We start from the raw sequence: 15,694 nt of genomic DNA, 5'->3' as shown, positions 1-15,694 counted from the left end.
AAGAGAGGAAAGTTTACAGATGCTGAGTAGCTAATAGAAGGCATGGCTGGAGTTTTAGACTTTTACACTGGGCAGTTGTAAAAGACGTGGTGCTCCCAAGGGATGGAAAAATTCAAAGGAAGGAATATGAAACCTTGGAAAAATACCAGGACTGAAAGGAAGGTTAACATCAAGGTTGTCCCAGTGATGACAGAGGCACTTATGGCTGTTACTATTTAATATTGTTTGTTATTGTCATTTAATTAACCATTTATAACTTTAATTATTTATTTTTATCCCTCATGCATTATTGACTAATCAATAGCCACAAATATCTGTCAGATTAATTTTATTTAAAAAATACGTTTTAGCATATTTGAGTGTATTTGGGCGTGCATTAGAGAGAGAGAGAGAGAGAGAGAGAGAGAGAGAGAGAGAGAGAGAGAGAGAGAGAGAGACTGAAAACAGATAGAAAGACAAAAAGGGGAGAGATGGTGAGACTGCTGTTAGCCTCTTCGGGCTATAATTGATGAGGGATGTGATTAGCTGTTTTTTTTTTTTCCTGACCTACAACACATTCGCCAAAAAACACTGAAATCAATAGCATCTACCAACACTATTATTAGTAGCAGTAATAGTAGTATTAGTATTAATAGTAGTGATGGTAGTAGTCAGTGGTGTACGTTTCATGTCAACTTTGGGGAGAAGACATCACTCACAACACCCAACCTAACACATTATATGAGTAGTGTGAACAAGAGTTATTGAGGGGGGAACACGACCTACCCCACCTTCCGCCATCCCCCTCCCAGAACTACACCTTTGGTAGTAGTAGTACATTTAAAAGGTTTAATTGGTCAGTTTGATGGGCAACAACAGAGTATGTTATATATATAATTTCCCTAACCAGTAGGTCACCTTATTTCAAATAGAACAACTTAAATATAAATCTCATATTGAGGAGACAAATATTAGAACTATGCATTCCCAATAACTGTAAATAACTAATTAGTAAATATTACATTTAGAATGCATTATGACTTGGAAACAAATATAATGATAAAGTGAATTATAGAATGTAATAATTCTTTATTAAACAACAATTTGTTACTCTGGGAAATCTATCTCTATCATATCAGTACATTCACATACACATCTGTACATATACATCTGTATATAACCACTTTTAATCTGTCATTGGGCAAACTGCGCCTGTGTGTACAGTATACATTTTATGGTATACGTGTACTCACTTTCAAAGGCTATATTCATTTTCTGTCTTAAGGGATGAACAGTCTCATGTAATGATCTACAGTAAGGCTTGACAAGTATTTTTCTTTTCTTCTGTTGTAATATTCCTTTTTTATCTAAAAATCAAAGTATACAAAAACAACTGTAGCACCATATGTTATTAACATCATTAATGTTGTTCCCAAAACATAAGGGATTATACAATACTGGACATCAGTTTTGTTTTCAAATAATAGGAATCCAGTGAAACAATTTACTTTCATTTATATTTGACAACATCAAATAAATCATTCTTTATGTTTTCAACATAAGTAATGAGTACAGTCAGAGAAGAAAGAAAAATGCTACACACAGTAGCAAATAGTTTGCTGAATAATTGTGTCAACTCTCTTAAATACCCCATTTAATTGTGGGATATCATTATATACTTTTCAAATACATTAACAATCTAACACAATCTAAAATTGAATCAATATTATTCAAACCAGTCTTCAACAGCATTGATAACAACTTTAAAATCAGCAGCAATTCATCTGACAACCATAGCCACTGATAAGATCCAACAAAATATTACGGCCAGATCTACAATAACAATAACAAAAGAGATACACACGGGTTTAGGACATAGAGATGACAGGAATATACAACACAGCAATCACCTTCTATACTTATAGCATTTCCTTTTATCAGCATTTTTTATGCCTCTGGATGAATGTTAAAATGATGCAATTGTTCTCTCCCAGAAGAGAAACCTTAGTGAAAGGGGGGAGGATTATATTTAAAATAAGGAGACAAAACAGGGACAACAAAAAACAAAAAAGTCCAAATAATACACACTATATACTTCATTCAGTGTTATTTCTTTGTGCAGGTTGTGAAGTAATACGTGCCACCATATTTTAAAGAATGAAGTTCAGCTGTAAACTGTGTTGAGGTGCTTGTTCTTCCAGAGTTGAAAGAGTCTGTGAGCTTAAGAAGCAGGTCCTGCAGATGGTGGCTTTGCTCGTAGAGCAACAACACAGGTCCTGCAGTAAAAACTCTGTGGTAGCACCTTTAGAACATGTGTGTAAGCACCAGGTCAAACAACATAAATGCACCATTTGTTTCTTGTTTTCTTTCTTTTGCCTAAAGACCTTTTGGCTTGATTTTAATACAGATGGCTGTGGCACAAACGTACAGGTTGGAACTGAACCCGGTGCATTGAGCTGCTACTTGAGCTGGTAATGCTATCGAGGAACCCAGGGAAGGGGTGAAGCATTGCACTGAAGAACGCTAACATGCAAACACACTGGGGGCATCACCAGAGGATGCGTTCTGTGAGCATGCTAGGAAGCAGAGTGATGTCAGGGAAGTCTGTGGGTGATTCAGAACTATAGGCCTTTAAAAAGCCATAGAATGCTTCCAATACCATCTTGGATACAGGTCTAAATATTTCACCCAGTGAGCACCTTGTCTACACACAACATTTCTCCTATTCGTATTTTTCCTACATATTTTTTTTTTTTTTTTTTTTTTTGCAGGCATAAATCCATTTGGCTAGACATTTTGTTCACAAGACAAACAACAGACAAAAAAGGTTAACTTGTTGGCACTACAGATCATTCATCTTGCAAGACAGGAAGGCATAGACAGAAATACATTAACAATCATCAAATAAATTGCTAGACTGCATCATAACTGTCACCTATTGTTCAAGTGAACCCTGTAGAATGATGGACAGAATGATGGACAAATCCCTTATTAATTCCAATTTTACCAAATGGAATTGAATCATATGGAGGCTGTCTGTATATCTGTTCAAACTAGGAAAATGTTTAACCCAACAGTCAAGTAGATGTTAAGTATTGCCTTGCATTTATGACACTCTAGAAATTTACTCTTGCAAAGATAGGAACGCCATTGCGTCAAGCCCAATGTCTGTGTGGGTTTAGGTTGAAATTGATCCTCTTGGTTACAGTACTGTGTGTAACATGAAAGGAGAAAGAGAAGACACACAAGCATTGTTGTTTGCTGTACCGGCTGCCATGGCAAGATAGAAGCACCCAGAGAAAACAAGGCACCACAAAGAATCTGATAATAGAGTGTTATTGTTGTTGTTCACCCATTTCTGCGAACATATGTGGTGAAGGACTTGAGTGTCTAAGGATTACACAGCCATTCAGCTATTTATTGTCTCATAAGGCAGTAATCTAAACAAACTAACTTAGTCAGAATTTCTGTGTGCCGACTGAGGCCTCTTGGAACCCCCCCCCGCCCCCCCTTTTAAATCACTTCGGATACAGCAGTGAACGAGTGGAACAAGGAAGAAGGAATCACAGTGTATTTGCACCTGGTTAAATGATTATCTCTCTCCTCAAAGAGTCTGAATACTGTCGTAGAGTCTATATATGATGTGTGAATCCGCCGTGGGATGCCAGGCAGCCGAGTGATCCAACCATCACATCTATTTAATTATTCACAACATCATGAATCATAGCACAGAAGGGTTGGTGTAATCCCAGCAAACAACAGTGCATCAATGTTCCAAGCACCGAGAAGAGCTGTATACCTGTGGTTCAACAGGTACCTTAAGGGCACAGGGACAGGCTGGGGAAGGTATATCACGAGTCACACAAATGCTACTGGATCTAGTCTATATTTTAAACCTGGTAGGCTAGTTTTCCAGGAAAATATTAAGTCTAATCTTAACAAAAAATTAGAACTGCCAATGCCACTGCATTTGAAACCTCGGCGAAAGACAAACCCAAATGTCCAAACAAGAGAACTGGAAAGGATGACACATTGCAAATGGTTTTCTGTCCTGATCTCTAATTCTTCAGGTCAGTTTATGAACCTAGGCTGCTGTCTTGAGATATAATCTTTGCATCAGAATATTCACATTCACATGAGAGGGGTGTAAGGGCTAAAGCAGCAACCAAGGATGGATCCACGCTGCTGGAAAATAGAACTAAAGAACAGTGGAACCAAAAGGCATGTGCTTGAAAACATGCACACGCGCACGCACACGCACACGCAGACATGCACGCATGCACAAACACGCACAAACACGCACAAAGACATCATCTATTCACTCGTTCTTTTCCATCCTTGGCAAAAAAAACCCATCACCCCATCCACTACAACCAATCAGACGTCTGCTTTTGAAATCACAGCAGGCGCAAAGAGGTCTGTAGTAGCCCATGTCTCCATTTGTGCAGTGAACCTATGTTAGCATTATTATGCTGCTAAAGCAAATCAGATCGCAAGTGGAACTCTATCGGTTGTAGCACAAAGGGCAGAAAACAAAAACCAAAAGAGAAAAAAAAAGATGGTTTTGTGCAACTGAGAACAAAATATGTGCACCAACATTAGTCCTCATGGCAAACTCATCCCAAGCCCCCAGCATGGATGGAGAACACCACGGTCACGTACATTTCACGTTTTTCTCAAAGGAGTCGAAATGTTCTATGTACAGGAAATTGACATGAATGCGGCTTTGTTCCAGTCGTTTTGCAAGAGAGCAGCACCATTGAGACAATCACACATCAGCTGGCACATACCGAGAACCCAATTATTCATCAAAGTGCACAGCCTTAACATGCATTCTTTATAGAAAAATCAGATAAATTTCAGGTATGTTAACCCTTTCTTTTGTGATCATTACAATGCACATCAAAATAACAAGAAGATGCCATCTAATGAAACACCTACTAAGAATAGTGCATTTACATTTTTTTTTTCCACCAGCCTTTTTTAAACAAAGTAAAAATTGGTAGAGAAGCCAATTTCAGCTGGAACCTTCACTTGAGTAGGGAATGATGGAGGAGTCTTAATTAATTAATGAGATTAATGTTAGCACATTAACGAGATTAATGTTAGCACCACATTCTGCAAGGATTTCACTTTTTGTGTAAGCCATAAACTGAGAATGAAAACAATGTGAGCTAATTCATCTGTTGCCATTGTTTTGTTCATTAAAACCCTGCTCTTTCCTGTCTTTGGAACTCCTTATTCACAAACGTTTTTTAAATAAAGAATGCTTCAGTTAATAAGCCTTTAGACATTTATGCAAAATATCTCACTTGTGCCATCATTTAAAAACAGTACATAACTATTAGCTAAATGTAAACACTCATGCACGGAATTCACTCACACATCTCAGAGCAGCAGACACCTCTCCTCTTAGATATAATATGAAAAATGCTGAAATCTAAAGGCATTTAATATGCATACCTTAAGGCCTTCTTATTCAGTGAAATACTTATGGCAGTGTTATTTGCCCATGCCAAAATACTGATTGTAATACCACGTCAGTACTCTTAATTTGGGGATTGTGTGAATTAACTATTGGAATGAAAGCCGGTAATGTATATCTAACATACTTCTATAATGTGGGACACATTAGTTCTTTCAAAAACCAGATTCTCTCTGAGACTTCAGCAAGAGTCAGTAAAGAGCTCTTCGGAAACTTTTGCCCCCTCTTGTCCTCTCAAAGGACAAAGAAGGACAGAAAACATGCTGGTTGATTATGTGCTTTTCAGGACTGTCTAGATGGACAAAAGCATTACCAGGAATTCCGAAAGATGATAAGTACCATGGTCCTCCATCATTCCCATGAGGCTTTGCACATCTCAGAGCTGACAGGGACACATACACCATCAAACATTCACACCAGCAGAACACTCACACCATAAGAAGGGCCCCGTTTAAGGACTGCTGTATTTCTGACATTGTATTCCAATTTTACAATACATTTTTTCCTCTGTATTTGTGAAAATAAATGTTGAATATTCTCTATTTAGAATCTTTTTAGACCTTTGATATACTCTAATATCTTTACAGAATAACAATCAAACAGAAGGAAAATAAGCACCAAAGGGAGAGAAGAAAAGCGGAGAGTGAATGAAAGGAGAGGAGAGAGAGAAGGAGAGAGAGCGAGAGAGAAAGGCAGGGAGCATGAGGAGTGAGAGAGAGAGAGAGAGAGAGGGCAGAGAGAGCCTTTATAGGGAGGACTCATACTGGAGCAGCTCATAGAGGAGTGGCCCATCCCTGTACCTGATGCCCACTGCATTTGGGCTGATGTACTGGAGGATATTTATGGTCCGCCGCAGGCGCCGGTCCACAAAGTGCGCATCCCAGGCTGGGTAGCGCTTTCTAGGCATGTCAATCTTAATTAGGGGCCCCTCAGGGCGAATGGGCCTGCCTGCTGCATCAGTGGGCTCTGTGGGCCTCACTTGGAACACAGGCAAGCAGGTATCCGTGGCAGCCTCTTCCGGCTCTCCATAGTCCCCTGAAGCCATGCCCCGGGTAGGGGTGGCTTGAGAACCTCGAGGCCCTGGGGTAGGGGCCATAGGCTCAGCCTCAGGAGGCAAGGGAAGGCCCCAGAGGAGCTCAGCACAGCAGGAGCTGGCCAGGACCCTCAGCCTGGGCCTCATGGGGTGCAAGACCCCATAGTAGAGGACCATGCAGACCACCCCTGAGGCGAAGCACAGGAAGACTCCGCAGAGAACAGATGCGGCATAGGAGTCGGTGGTGGCTGGGTCTCTGTATGTGTACCACAGGGCAGTCAGGATGGTGTTCTCCACCAGCACCAGCGAGTAATAGGCCACCATTCGGTATCGGGTCCTGCCCTCCTTCACGTTGAACCAACAGAAGATGTAGACCACGCCGACCACCATGTTGAATAGCACCTCCTCCCACTTTGACATGCAAAAGTCAGTGCCACCATGGATTACCCAGAAGGCCATAGCACACCAGTGCAGCACTACAAAAATGCCAAAGTAGAGATGGAAAACCGAGGCAAAGAGCGCAAAGGAGAGTGCTCGTGATGAGATGGTGAAGAGACGCCACAGGAGCTGGACCAGAGCTCCCCGGTAGCTCATGCTCTTTTGGTCATCGCGAGAGTCGCGCAGAAGCTTGTGGTAGGAGGCCAGCACCCAAGAGAGAGATAAGAGGGAGGCAACGGCAGACATGCCTGCAGGAAGGGTGGGGAGGAATGAGAGTAGGAAGAGAAACAGGCAGAGAGTAAAAGTGACCACACATATCTCTGTTGAGTACAATGTATGGTGAAATAGGCAAATGGTCTTTGCCTTGGATGAAACGTTGGGGGTTTTTTTAAGGATGGAAGAATAAAGTATGATAGATTGATATAATGGCCCACAAGATTCTGAACTGCCAAAAACTCACATTTTGTGTAATGAGAAAAGTGTGGAAAAACAATGAACGCATCCGACTGACTTTACTCATGTGTTCCAGAATGGCGGTCATACATATAGTATAGTTTATTTCTGTTATGTCTGTTATTTATTAACACTTTGATGTGATTCTGAATAGGATTTGCTTGTGTTAAATAAAATAACTGTGTGTGTTTATGGAATAAATCACAGATATATGTGATTCACTGTGATTAAAATGCAATTATAACAGCCCTAGTCAAAATGATAGAATACAGACTAAAACAATAGTATATTCGATATCATATCACTTCCTAACAATGGCAGACTTCTTGTCTTTGTTAAGTAGTCAAATATATAAACCCTCCCAATAGCAATTGAGCTTCACATTCTCTTACATAAACCAGGAACCCACAAAATGTGTTTTTTGCAATCTCTATCTAATTCTGTTTCTTTAATGACATTTTAATATTAGAACATTCACCCCTGACTGCTATATTCACTCAGTGGACTTTGGGATAGCGACAGTGTAGGTTGCAACAAAATCCAATAATACAAGCTAAAATGAGCACCATGTCAAAGGAACTGTTGCATTCTTTCTTTCACGGGGATATACACTTCACATTCATTCTTAGAGGTGTTCTCTAAGACTTACCTCTTGCTTTTGCTATGTATCTTTTTTTTAATAGCATAGCCAAGTTTACTATTCATCTTGCTGAGCTCAGTGTTCTTCGGGATGTTCATAGAGGCATCTGCGCTGCTGCCAATGCTGTCACGCGCGAAACATGAGAAATGGTCCTACATTTAAGCCTGTCTGCTGAGCAGCAGAGAAGGCTCGTCCCCGCATATACACTCTTCATAATTCAAAAGTCTCAACGGGGGTAGTTTTTAGACTTTTTGTTAGATTCATGCACAAGTCAGCCCTTTGCAGATTTGTCAGTTTGTCATCTGACTTGATGAACTGATACGACACAAAACAGTGAGATCCAGGGAATCATATACTAGTTTGTATACGAGATGTTATAATCGACTACAGAATGTGAAATGCATCATACGTTTGCAAAGCCTGAAGCCATGCTTATGAAAAATTAAAAAGTGCTTTTTCAGCAACATTTCTAATCAAGAAACAGAATGGCTTGAGTATGCAATGCATATATTAAATTACACATACACTGCAAAGCAAACCAAGTCAGCTTCAAGCAAACATTTCTCCTGAAACATCTATTATGTACAGTAGTAGCACTGTATACAGCAGTAGTATTTTCAGTGTAGTGCAAAAGAAATGTATTAATATTTATGAAAATCATCTTATGCTAAAGATAAATACTCTGTGATATTTCAGATGTAAATCTTCACATCTAAATAATTTGATCAGTCAAACACGAGGAGGCTTTGGGGCATATATTGAAAACACAAAAGCAGTGTATAAGCAACACAATGCTGAAACGTCAGCAGTCCTAGTATAGTGCCTTGGGGCACTCCTTACACTGCAGTGTCTCAGCGCGGTTCTTGTGGATCATGATGCAGAGCTGGAGCACCAGCTGTGGAGCACTCTCCAGAAAGGTCTCGAGGAGTCGAAGCATGTTCACGTCTGCATATTCGTACATCATGGCCCAGTAGAAACGTCTCTGGTTCTCCTTTTGCCTTCGACTCTGTATGCCCAGGTACATGGTCCGGATATACCTGCAGATTACAGTTTCACAGAAGGAAAAAAGCAGAGACAGCATGAGGCTTGAGAAAATAACAGAAAATGCAGAAAACATAGAACTGAACTGAGGGGGGGGAAAGGTTAATAAATGTTCTTTTACAAAAGCGAGAAGCCATGAGTAAGAAACATGAGTAACAAAAAACATCTATTTAATAAATGTTCTATAAGCACACTTTTTATCTGCAGATGTTTGTGTATCTGTACATTTATGAATATTGTAATCTGTAGAATTATGTGTAAAAATATACAGTCAAGCCTTCAGAATTCATGTATAGAGTAATGCTTTGGTTACACTAGAGTAGTTGTCATAACAGGTTAGATTTATATTTTACATACACTCTGGTTAGATTTATGTGTAAAATATATATGTCTTAAATATTCAACATTTCTGTAAAGATCACCCATGACTCTGGTTACAGTAGAGTACTTCTCTCTATGCTTATGTGTATATTCCCTGATATATGTACCTGAGATAATGCCACTAATTTACAGTGCTGAAATCAACTGTGTAATTATTCACCACAACCACAAATCAAGTTCTGATACAGCAGTTTCTGCCACTAAGCTGCTGATGCACAGACTCTATGTCACTGCTTTTGCAATTATCCAAAATGGCACATATGATAACAGGTGGACCTGCCCTATAGATTCAGGAGCAATCACCACATTGGAATATCTGAATTCACATGGCACAGCTTAACCGGAGCAATCAGTATCCCAGCAGACATGCATACTGCCAAATTCAGTCCTGCTTTTATGTGAACGTGTGTGCTATGCATGTATGTATAGTGTAAGGATAATGTGGGTTAAATGTGCATGTGTAATAGTGTAGTCTGCCATTTTGAATTTATTTCTTTAGGTTTCTGTAGTTTGCATGTTGTGTGACTCCGTCTGTCTGTCTGTCTGTCTGTTTGTCTGTCTGTCTCCGTGTGCGTGTGTGTTGAGATTCCCAACAGCACACACGGTCAATGGAAAGCAGGTGTGTGTCTGGGCAGACATAGAGATAAAAAGTTTCCACGTCACTGAAGACATGGGACTTGATTGTCTGGGATCAACTGTCTAGGATGTCTGGTTTAGAGAAAACTCTCTCTCATCTGTATCTATCTCATGAGGGTAAGCTGGTCATCTGCTGGCATAGTTTTGCTTTTTTTTCCTAGCAGGACACTAGAATAATGACTTTTAATAAGTGCATTTCAGTCATCCCAAAACAAGTGGACTAGAGCAAAAGATATTGAATCATAATATTGAAAAATAAGACTTTAAGGACAATGTAAGGAGGATAACACTTACAGCCGTATGGGTTAATAAAACTATACAACAGCTTAGAAATAGTTGTGGTGAGGCCATGACACCACTAGAGGGTACAGTTCACTACCATGCTGACAAACTTTGCCGAACATGATCTACAGCTGAGGCTCTTTTCTGGTGCTGATCGAGACTTCACTGTCGCTCGGTCCCAAGAGCGTATTTCACCACATCACTAATACTTGCTTTTTTCCAGATGTTTCAAAAAATGAAATTATATAGCCGTTGGCACCATTTCAGGACTTCAAAAATAAAAATATCAACAATGAAACGTGACCATAATAATCTTCTACAACATGACACTACAATCAGTACTACACGAGTAAAGTATGTACGCTACATTTAAACTTCCATGCTGTTTACACACTACGCGTTAAGATGGTTAGAGTCGAAGAGAGTTGAAGAGGACAGCCTGCATAGTATTATACACACACACACACACACACACACACATCAAAGTTAGTCTGAGTTGCTGATCCACCCCCTTGGCTCATGTCCATTACGAAGCTGACAGCCTTGATCCACCTCCTCTCCTCTCCATGTTCCTTTCATGTCTCTTCTTTCCATCCTGTTTATCCAGCATGCACCTTCTGCTTGACTCATTCACAACGTCTGCACCCAGTTCTTACCCTCCTCTTCCTCCGTCACTGGGCCTGCAAGCCATGCTGCTGTGATCTTGTCAAGGCCGATCTGAGATCAGAGTTGCCAGTGCCTCTCATAATAAATTTTAAAACCGGCACTGGAAAAGCTGTTTCCAGATCCAGTTGAATGAATGACTTTTACCCAGAAGTGCTGCTGCAGCAGCCAACAACAGCATAACTCCTATTATGGCTCTAACTGTGCCATCTGCTCAGAGACACTCATTCTCTGGTGCAATTTACACACTATCTATTAGTCAAGCTGATCACATTTAATGTATGAGACTGCAGTTCTAGGTTCTGTCTAGGGCTAGCACATTAAGCAGCACTCATTCCTATTTATGCACTGTATTTAAATTATTGTATATCTGTGCACTCAAGTCCAGTGTGCACATAAATGACTTGATTTTCTAGAGCAAAACTCTTTTACTGGAACAGAGTAAGATATTGTGAAGCTCAGGTATTTGACAGGGATGGGATGAAATATGTATTTCCATGTCATTTTGCTGAAAATGCACAAGCAGAAATTTCAGCATCTGCTCACAGTAGTGACAAATCTGTGCACAAGTTCATCTGTGCACACTGACGCTCTTAGAGTAAGCATGCTGCTGTAAGATCAGCACCCCCTTATCCATATAATTCCACACAGTTTGATATAAAAGCCGAGAACTGATCCTGGCTCAGCATTTTTTATTTCCTGAGAAGTGTACAGTCAACAGTACCCTGCCAGTACGCACTCAGAATGTGCAGGGATTTGACCCCTCTCTGCTGCTCATCTACCATTGTATATGAGAATGACTAAATTGAACTATGAAGAAGAACACTGTCTTGCTCACTGCTTTGTCTGACAGAAAGTACAGAGATTACATTTTGTTACATACTTTTGACAGCTGAGATATTTCTCACCTGGACACTTAGATTTTGTATGTACTTGTACTGAATTGGTGCAATGGTTTCAGGTACTCTTTAAAGCATTTTTATTTTTTATTAAATAAATAAAGCTTTTTTAAACAAAACATTTGTTTTATATCCAATATGTAGCCATTATTTCACTGTATCTTTTTGAGTCCTACAGGAAATTATTTTTAAATGACTCTTGACTCCTTCTTGCTTTTCCAAGGGAGCAAGTCTTTAGAAACGTGTCACTAGAACATATTTTGAATGGAACATAATCTCCCCCTGCTACTCTGCACTCAGATGTAGCTAATTAGAGCCATAATCATCTTTGTGTTTGTGGCAGAGCGTAATGGCTGCAATCGGAGCTGGTAATTATGGGGAAGTGAGAGGAACATTTGGTGGCAAACACCACTAACAACAGCAACAAAAAGGCTTCATTGTGCGCTGTAGCAAAGCACATTCTCTTCAGGAGAGTAAATTCTCCCCAAAGTACACGCGCTTCAGCACATCAAAATGTGAACGCGTATAAGGCCCCCCACGCCCACCTTTGCTGCCACTTTGCCACTTGAAATTCTCGGGTTTAGCGCTGCGTGTCCTTGAAGTACTCTCCAAGTTAAAGTCAGAAAGCCGCCAAACCACCAGTTACCCTGCATCTGCATTGCTAGGGGAATGTATGCCTAAACAGAAGAGCCTCTCTCATGATAATGATGTGAAGTAAGTCAAGCAAAAGCAATAACTTAACACCTGGACAGAAATAGCTTGAGACCAGTCTTAGCCATTTCAGGAAGGAAAGTCCAAATTTTTGTTCAAGCCATACCACTGACATCATCCACTATGTTCCTCTAGGTTAGCTACATATGGTGAGTTGATGCAGGCAAAAAATGCTAAGTTCTGTCATGTTTACGGTCATACTGCCTAGAAGGGGCCATCTCTGCAGGATGAACTGAGGCATTCAAAAGAGATGACTGTGTATTGGGCATCCAGCCATGATGAATATGTATGACAAGGTGACAATCTGCCAGAAAGCAGTGTCATTTCTGAATGTGCCACAGATTTTTTAAAAAATATTTATTACTCTTTTATACAGTCTAGAGGTCATTTATTAATATAGAACATGTTGTGTTTTGTGACAGTTGAATTAGCAGCAGTGGAGCACCAATAGCATCTGCAACTGCACACACTCATCAAAATCATCTTTAGCAGAGTAAAATAACAAAGGTCTCGGTGCCACAGGAAATTCCATAGCTTTGTTAATGCTTCAGGCACTGTTGTGCTAGACACCCATTCAATTAGCTAAATGTGAGAGACAGCTGAAGTGGAAAAGTGCTGGTGAGGAGATTGGAGGTGATCCCTCACGCTTTGCTGTCTGGCGATGTTCACAAGACTCGAGTCCGATGGCTTGCAGGCCAAGGATGCACAGCTGTTGTACAATGTCACGCTAACACAGGGTCACACTGCTTAGGTGTATGTGTGAGACTAGTAGAATGCTGGTAGCACAAGTGTAAGCATAAAGAGGATGCAACAATAAACGTGTTATCCACATGACTCAGAGTATAGATCTTTGATAAAAGACACAGCAGAGGGCAAGGAGGGGGAGGAGTGAGAGAGAAAAACCTGAAATGGAGGAGAGAAAATAAAAGCAGCTGGAAGGTAGACGTGAACTGGGGAAGAAAAGCGAAACCATGGATCAATAGCTCAGGCCTTTCAAGAGCCACATCTGGCATTCACTGACATTTTCTGTTAGTCTTGTAAATGTCAGAGGTGCTAGAAGATAATGCTCCTCCCACCACATGCACACCCTCCCCAAAATAATTGTGGGTTTGATAGCACTGGGAATCCCTCAGTTAATTATTTACATTTAAGTCCTGATGCAATGTAATGTATACAGAGTGACTGAAGCTAGATTTCCTGTTGATTGTAGATTCTGGAAAATTTGAGGTGGTAATTTTATTGGACCTTAGTTCAACATTTGACATAGATGACCATACTGTTCTTCTGGACCATTTTAAGTGTGGTGTTGGCATCCTGTGTAAAAGTGATTTGCTTATGATTTGCAGAACATATCTGTTTAAAATTGCCAACTCTTCTTCTATAGCAGCAGCCACCTGGTGAGGTACCCCAGGGCTCCATCTTGAGGCCTATACATTTTTCATTGGATATGTTGCTACTTGGATCCATTTTCCAAATATATTTCTTATTACTGTTACGTAGATGATAAGCATGTAAGGTGGTCTCAAACCCAGGTCAGCTGGGTGATGATACCAACAGCCTACTGAGTGAGCAACCACACTAACGATGGTGGGCCCGTCTGCCGAGCTTGGGTCAGGTAAAACAAAAGGAAAAACTAAACACCACGCCGAGGGGGGGGGGAAGGGAGAACAAAGGACGCCAAGGGAAGAAATGGCAACCCCGATGCACTGGGGAAAACTCAAACTAAAACTTCCAAAACAAAACCAGAAAACCAGGAGGAACTTGAAGGACTAAGGGAAGCCTCCGGAGAGAGACAGGCTCGCGAGGGAAAACTGGAGAGAGGAGGGGACGTGTAAAAATACGGACACCCTCGCAGCACTGAAGTGAGGTGTAGCACCAGGGGGAAAACTGGAGAGGGGCGGGAACATGTAAAAACATGGACACCCTCGTAGCACGAGAGCTCACAGCCCTCAATACCTTAAGTTACCCACTAGGAGCTTGGCTCAGAACTTTGGCAAAGAACCAGTACTGAATGACTGGTTCACTGGGCTTATATAAGGTCTAGCCCAGCTGTTAGGTGTTAAGCCTGATTAGTGGCGTGGTTGACTCGAGGCCTCCCTCTGGTGGCTGGAAGGGGCCTCAGCCTGGTGCCAACCCTTACAGTTGTACGTTCCATTGAAAACCGGATATAATGTCTCCCTACATCTCATCTTTGACTCTAAAAGGCACATTAGATGCTACAGTTGAATGATAGCAATACCAAAGTTATTATATTTGGTAATCCTGACTCTACCAACAGCATAGCTAACAACTTATGCCTGTTTTCAGCAAATCAACACAGCCATGTTAAAAACCCTGGCATCATTTTCAGTCATCCTATAACATTTGATTCTGCTATAACACAAGTTAAAAGAGCAATAATTCATTTTTACAAGGATTCCTGAAGTTTCAGAGATTCTGTACTAAATCCATTTTAAACGTGGACGCCTCCGTGTGGGGGACCTGCTCTATGGAGTATAAACTGGTTCTTTTGAGGACTACAAAGTAATTTGAATCTTCATCTCATGTGAAATGTGCTTTATAGAAAAAAAAATTACTTCATAAATATTGTTTATTATGTCTTTAACTTAGGTCTATTTCCCCCATCTTTAAATTGATTACTAGACTAAAATGTATTCTTTTTTTTTTTAATGGAAACAGTCATTGATGATTTTATTTCTCCACTGTATTGATTAGTGTAACCCTCTATAACCCTCCCTCTATGCTGGAATCTGCCAGTCAGTCTTGACACATCTGCTGCTGGTCCAGGATGTGACTGCTAGGCTCAAAATCAAATCAAGATAGGCCAGAGCAAATGCATGATTACATATAATTACTAAACTGTATGATGGGTATATTTTTCCATTTTCCATTCCATAAGCACAGATATGCCAACAATTATACCACTTACAGATAAACACACAGACACAGACACACAATAGCACACACAGTCATGTGCAAGTTTTCCCACACAACCATCACAACCCTCCTGTCAGGTGTGAGAGTGTAGTCTGTCTGAAGCCCCTGTCTGACTC

At 40.5% G+C, this 15,694-nt stretch overlaps 1 protein-coding gene across 1 annotated transcript in view; it reads right to left on the bottom strand.

Annotated features, from left to right (window-relative positions):
* Window positions 1–6,190: 6,190 nt before the first annotated feature.
* The window catches only part of xkr6b (XK, Kell blood group complex subunit-related family, member 6b), a 37,391-nt gene continuing 27,887 nt past the window's right edge, over window positions 6,191–15,694 (bottom strand). The window contains exons 3-4 of the mRNA XM_027025122.2: window positions 8,869–9,065; window positions 6,191–7,183 (exon numbers count right to left, since the gene is read on the bottom strand). Coding sequence (XP_026880923.2) covers window positions 6,210–7,183; window positions 8,869–9,065 — 1,171 coding nt within the window. The 3' untranslated portion in view covers window positions 6,191–6,209. The remainder of the gene's footprint in view (window positions 7,184–8,868; window positions 9,066–15,694) is intronic.

This window comes from Electrophorus electricus, chromosome 3 (genome assembly GCF_013358815.1).
Source record: "Electrophorus electricus isolate fEleEle1 chromosome 3, fEleEle1.pri, whole genome shotgun sequence".
Lineage (NCBI taxonomy): Eukaryota > Metazoa > Chordata > Actinopteri > Gymnotiformes > Gymnotidae > Electrophorus > Electrophorus electricus.
Note: the sequence above shows the minus strand (reverse complement) of the source record. Positions and strands in the feature narration are given on the sequence as shown.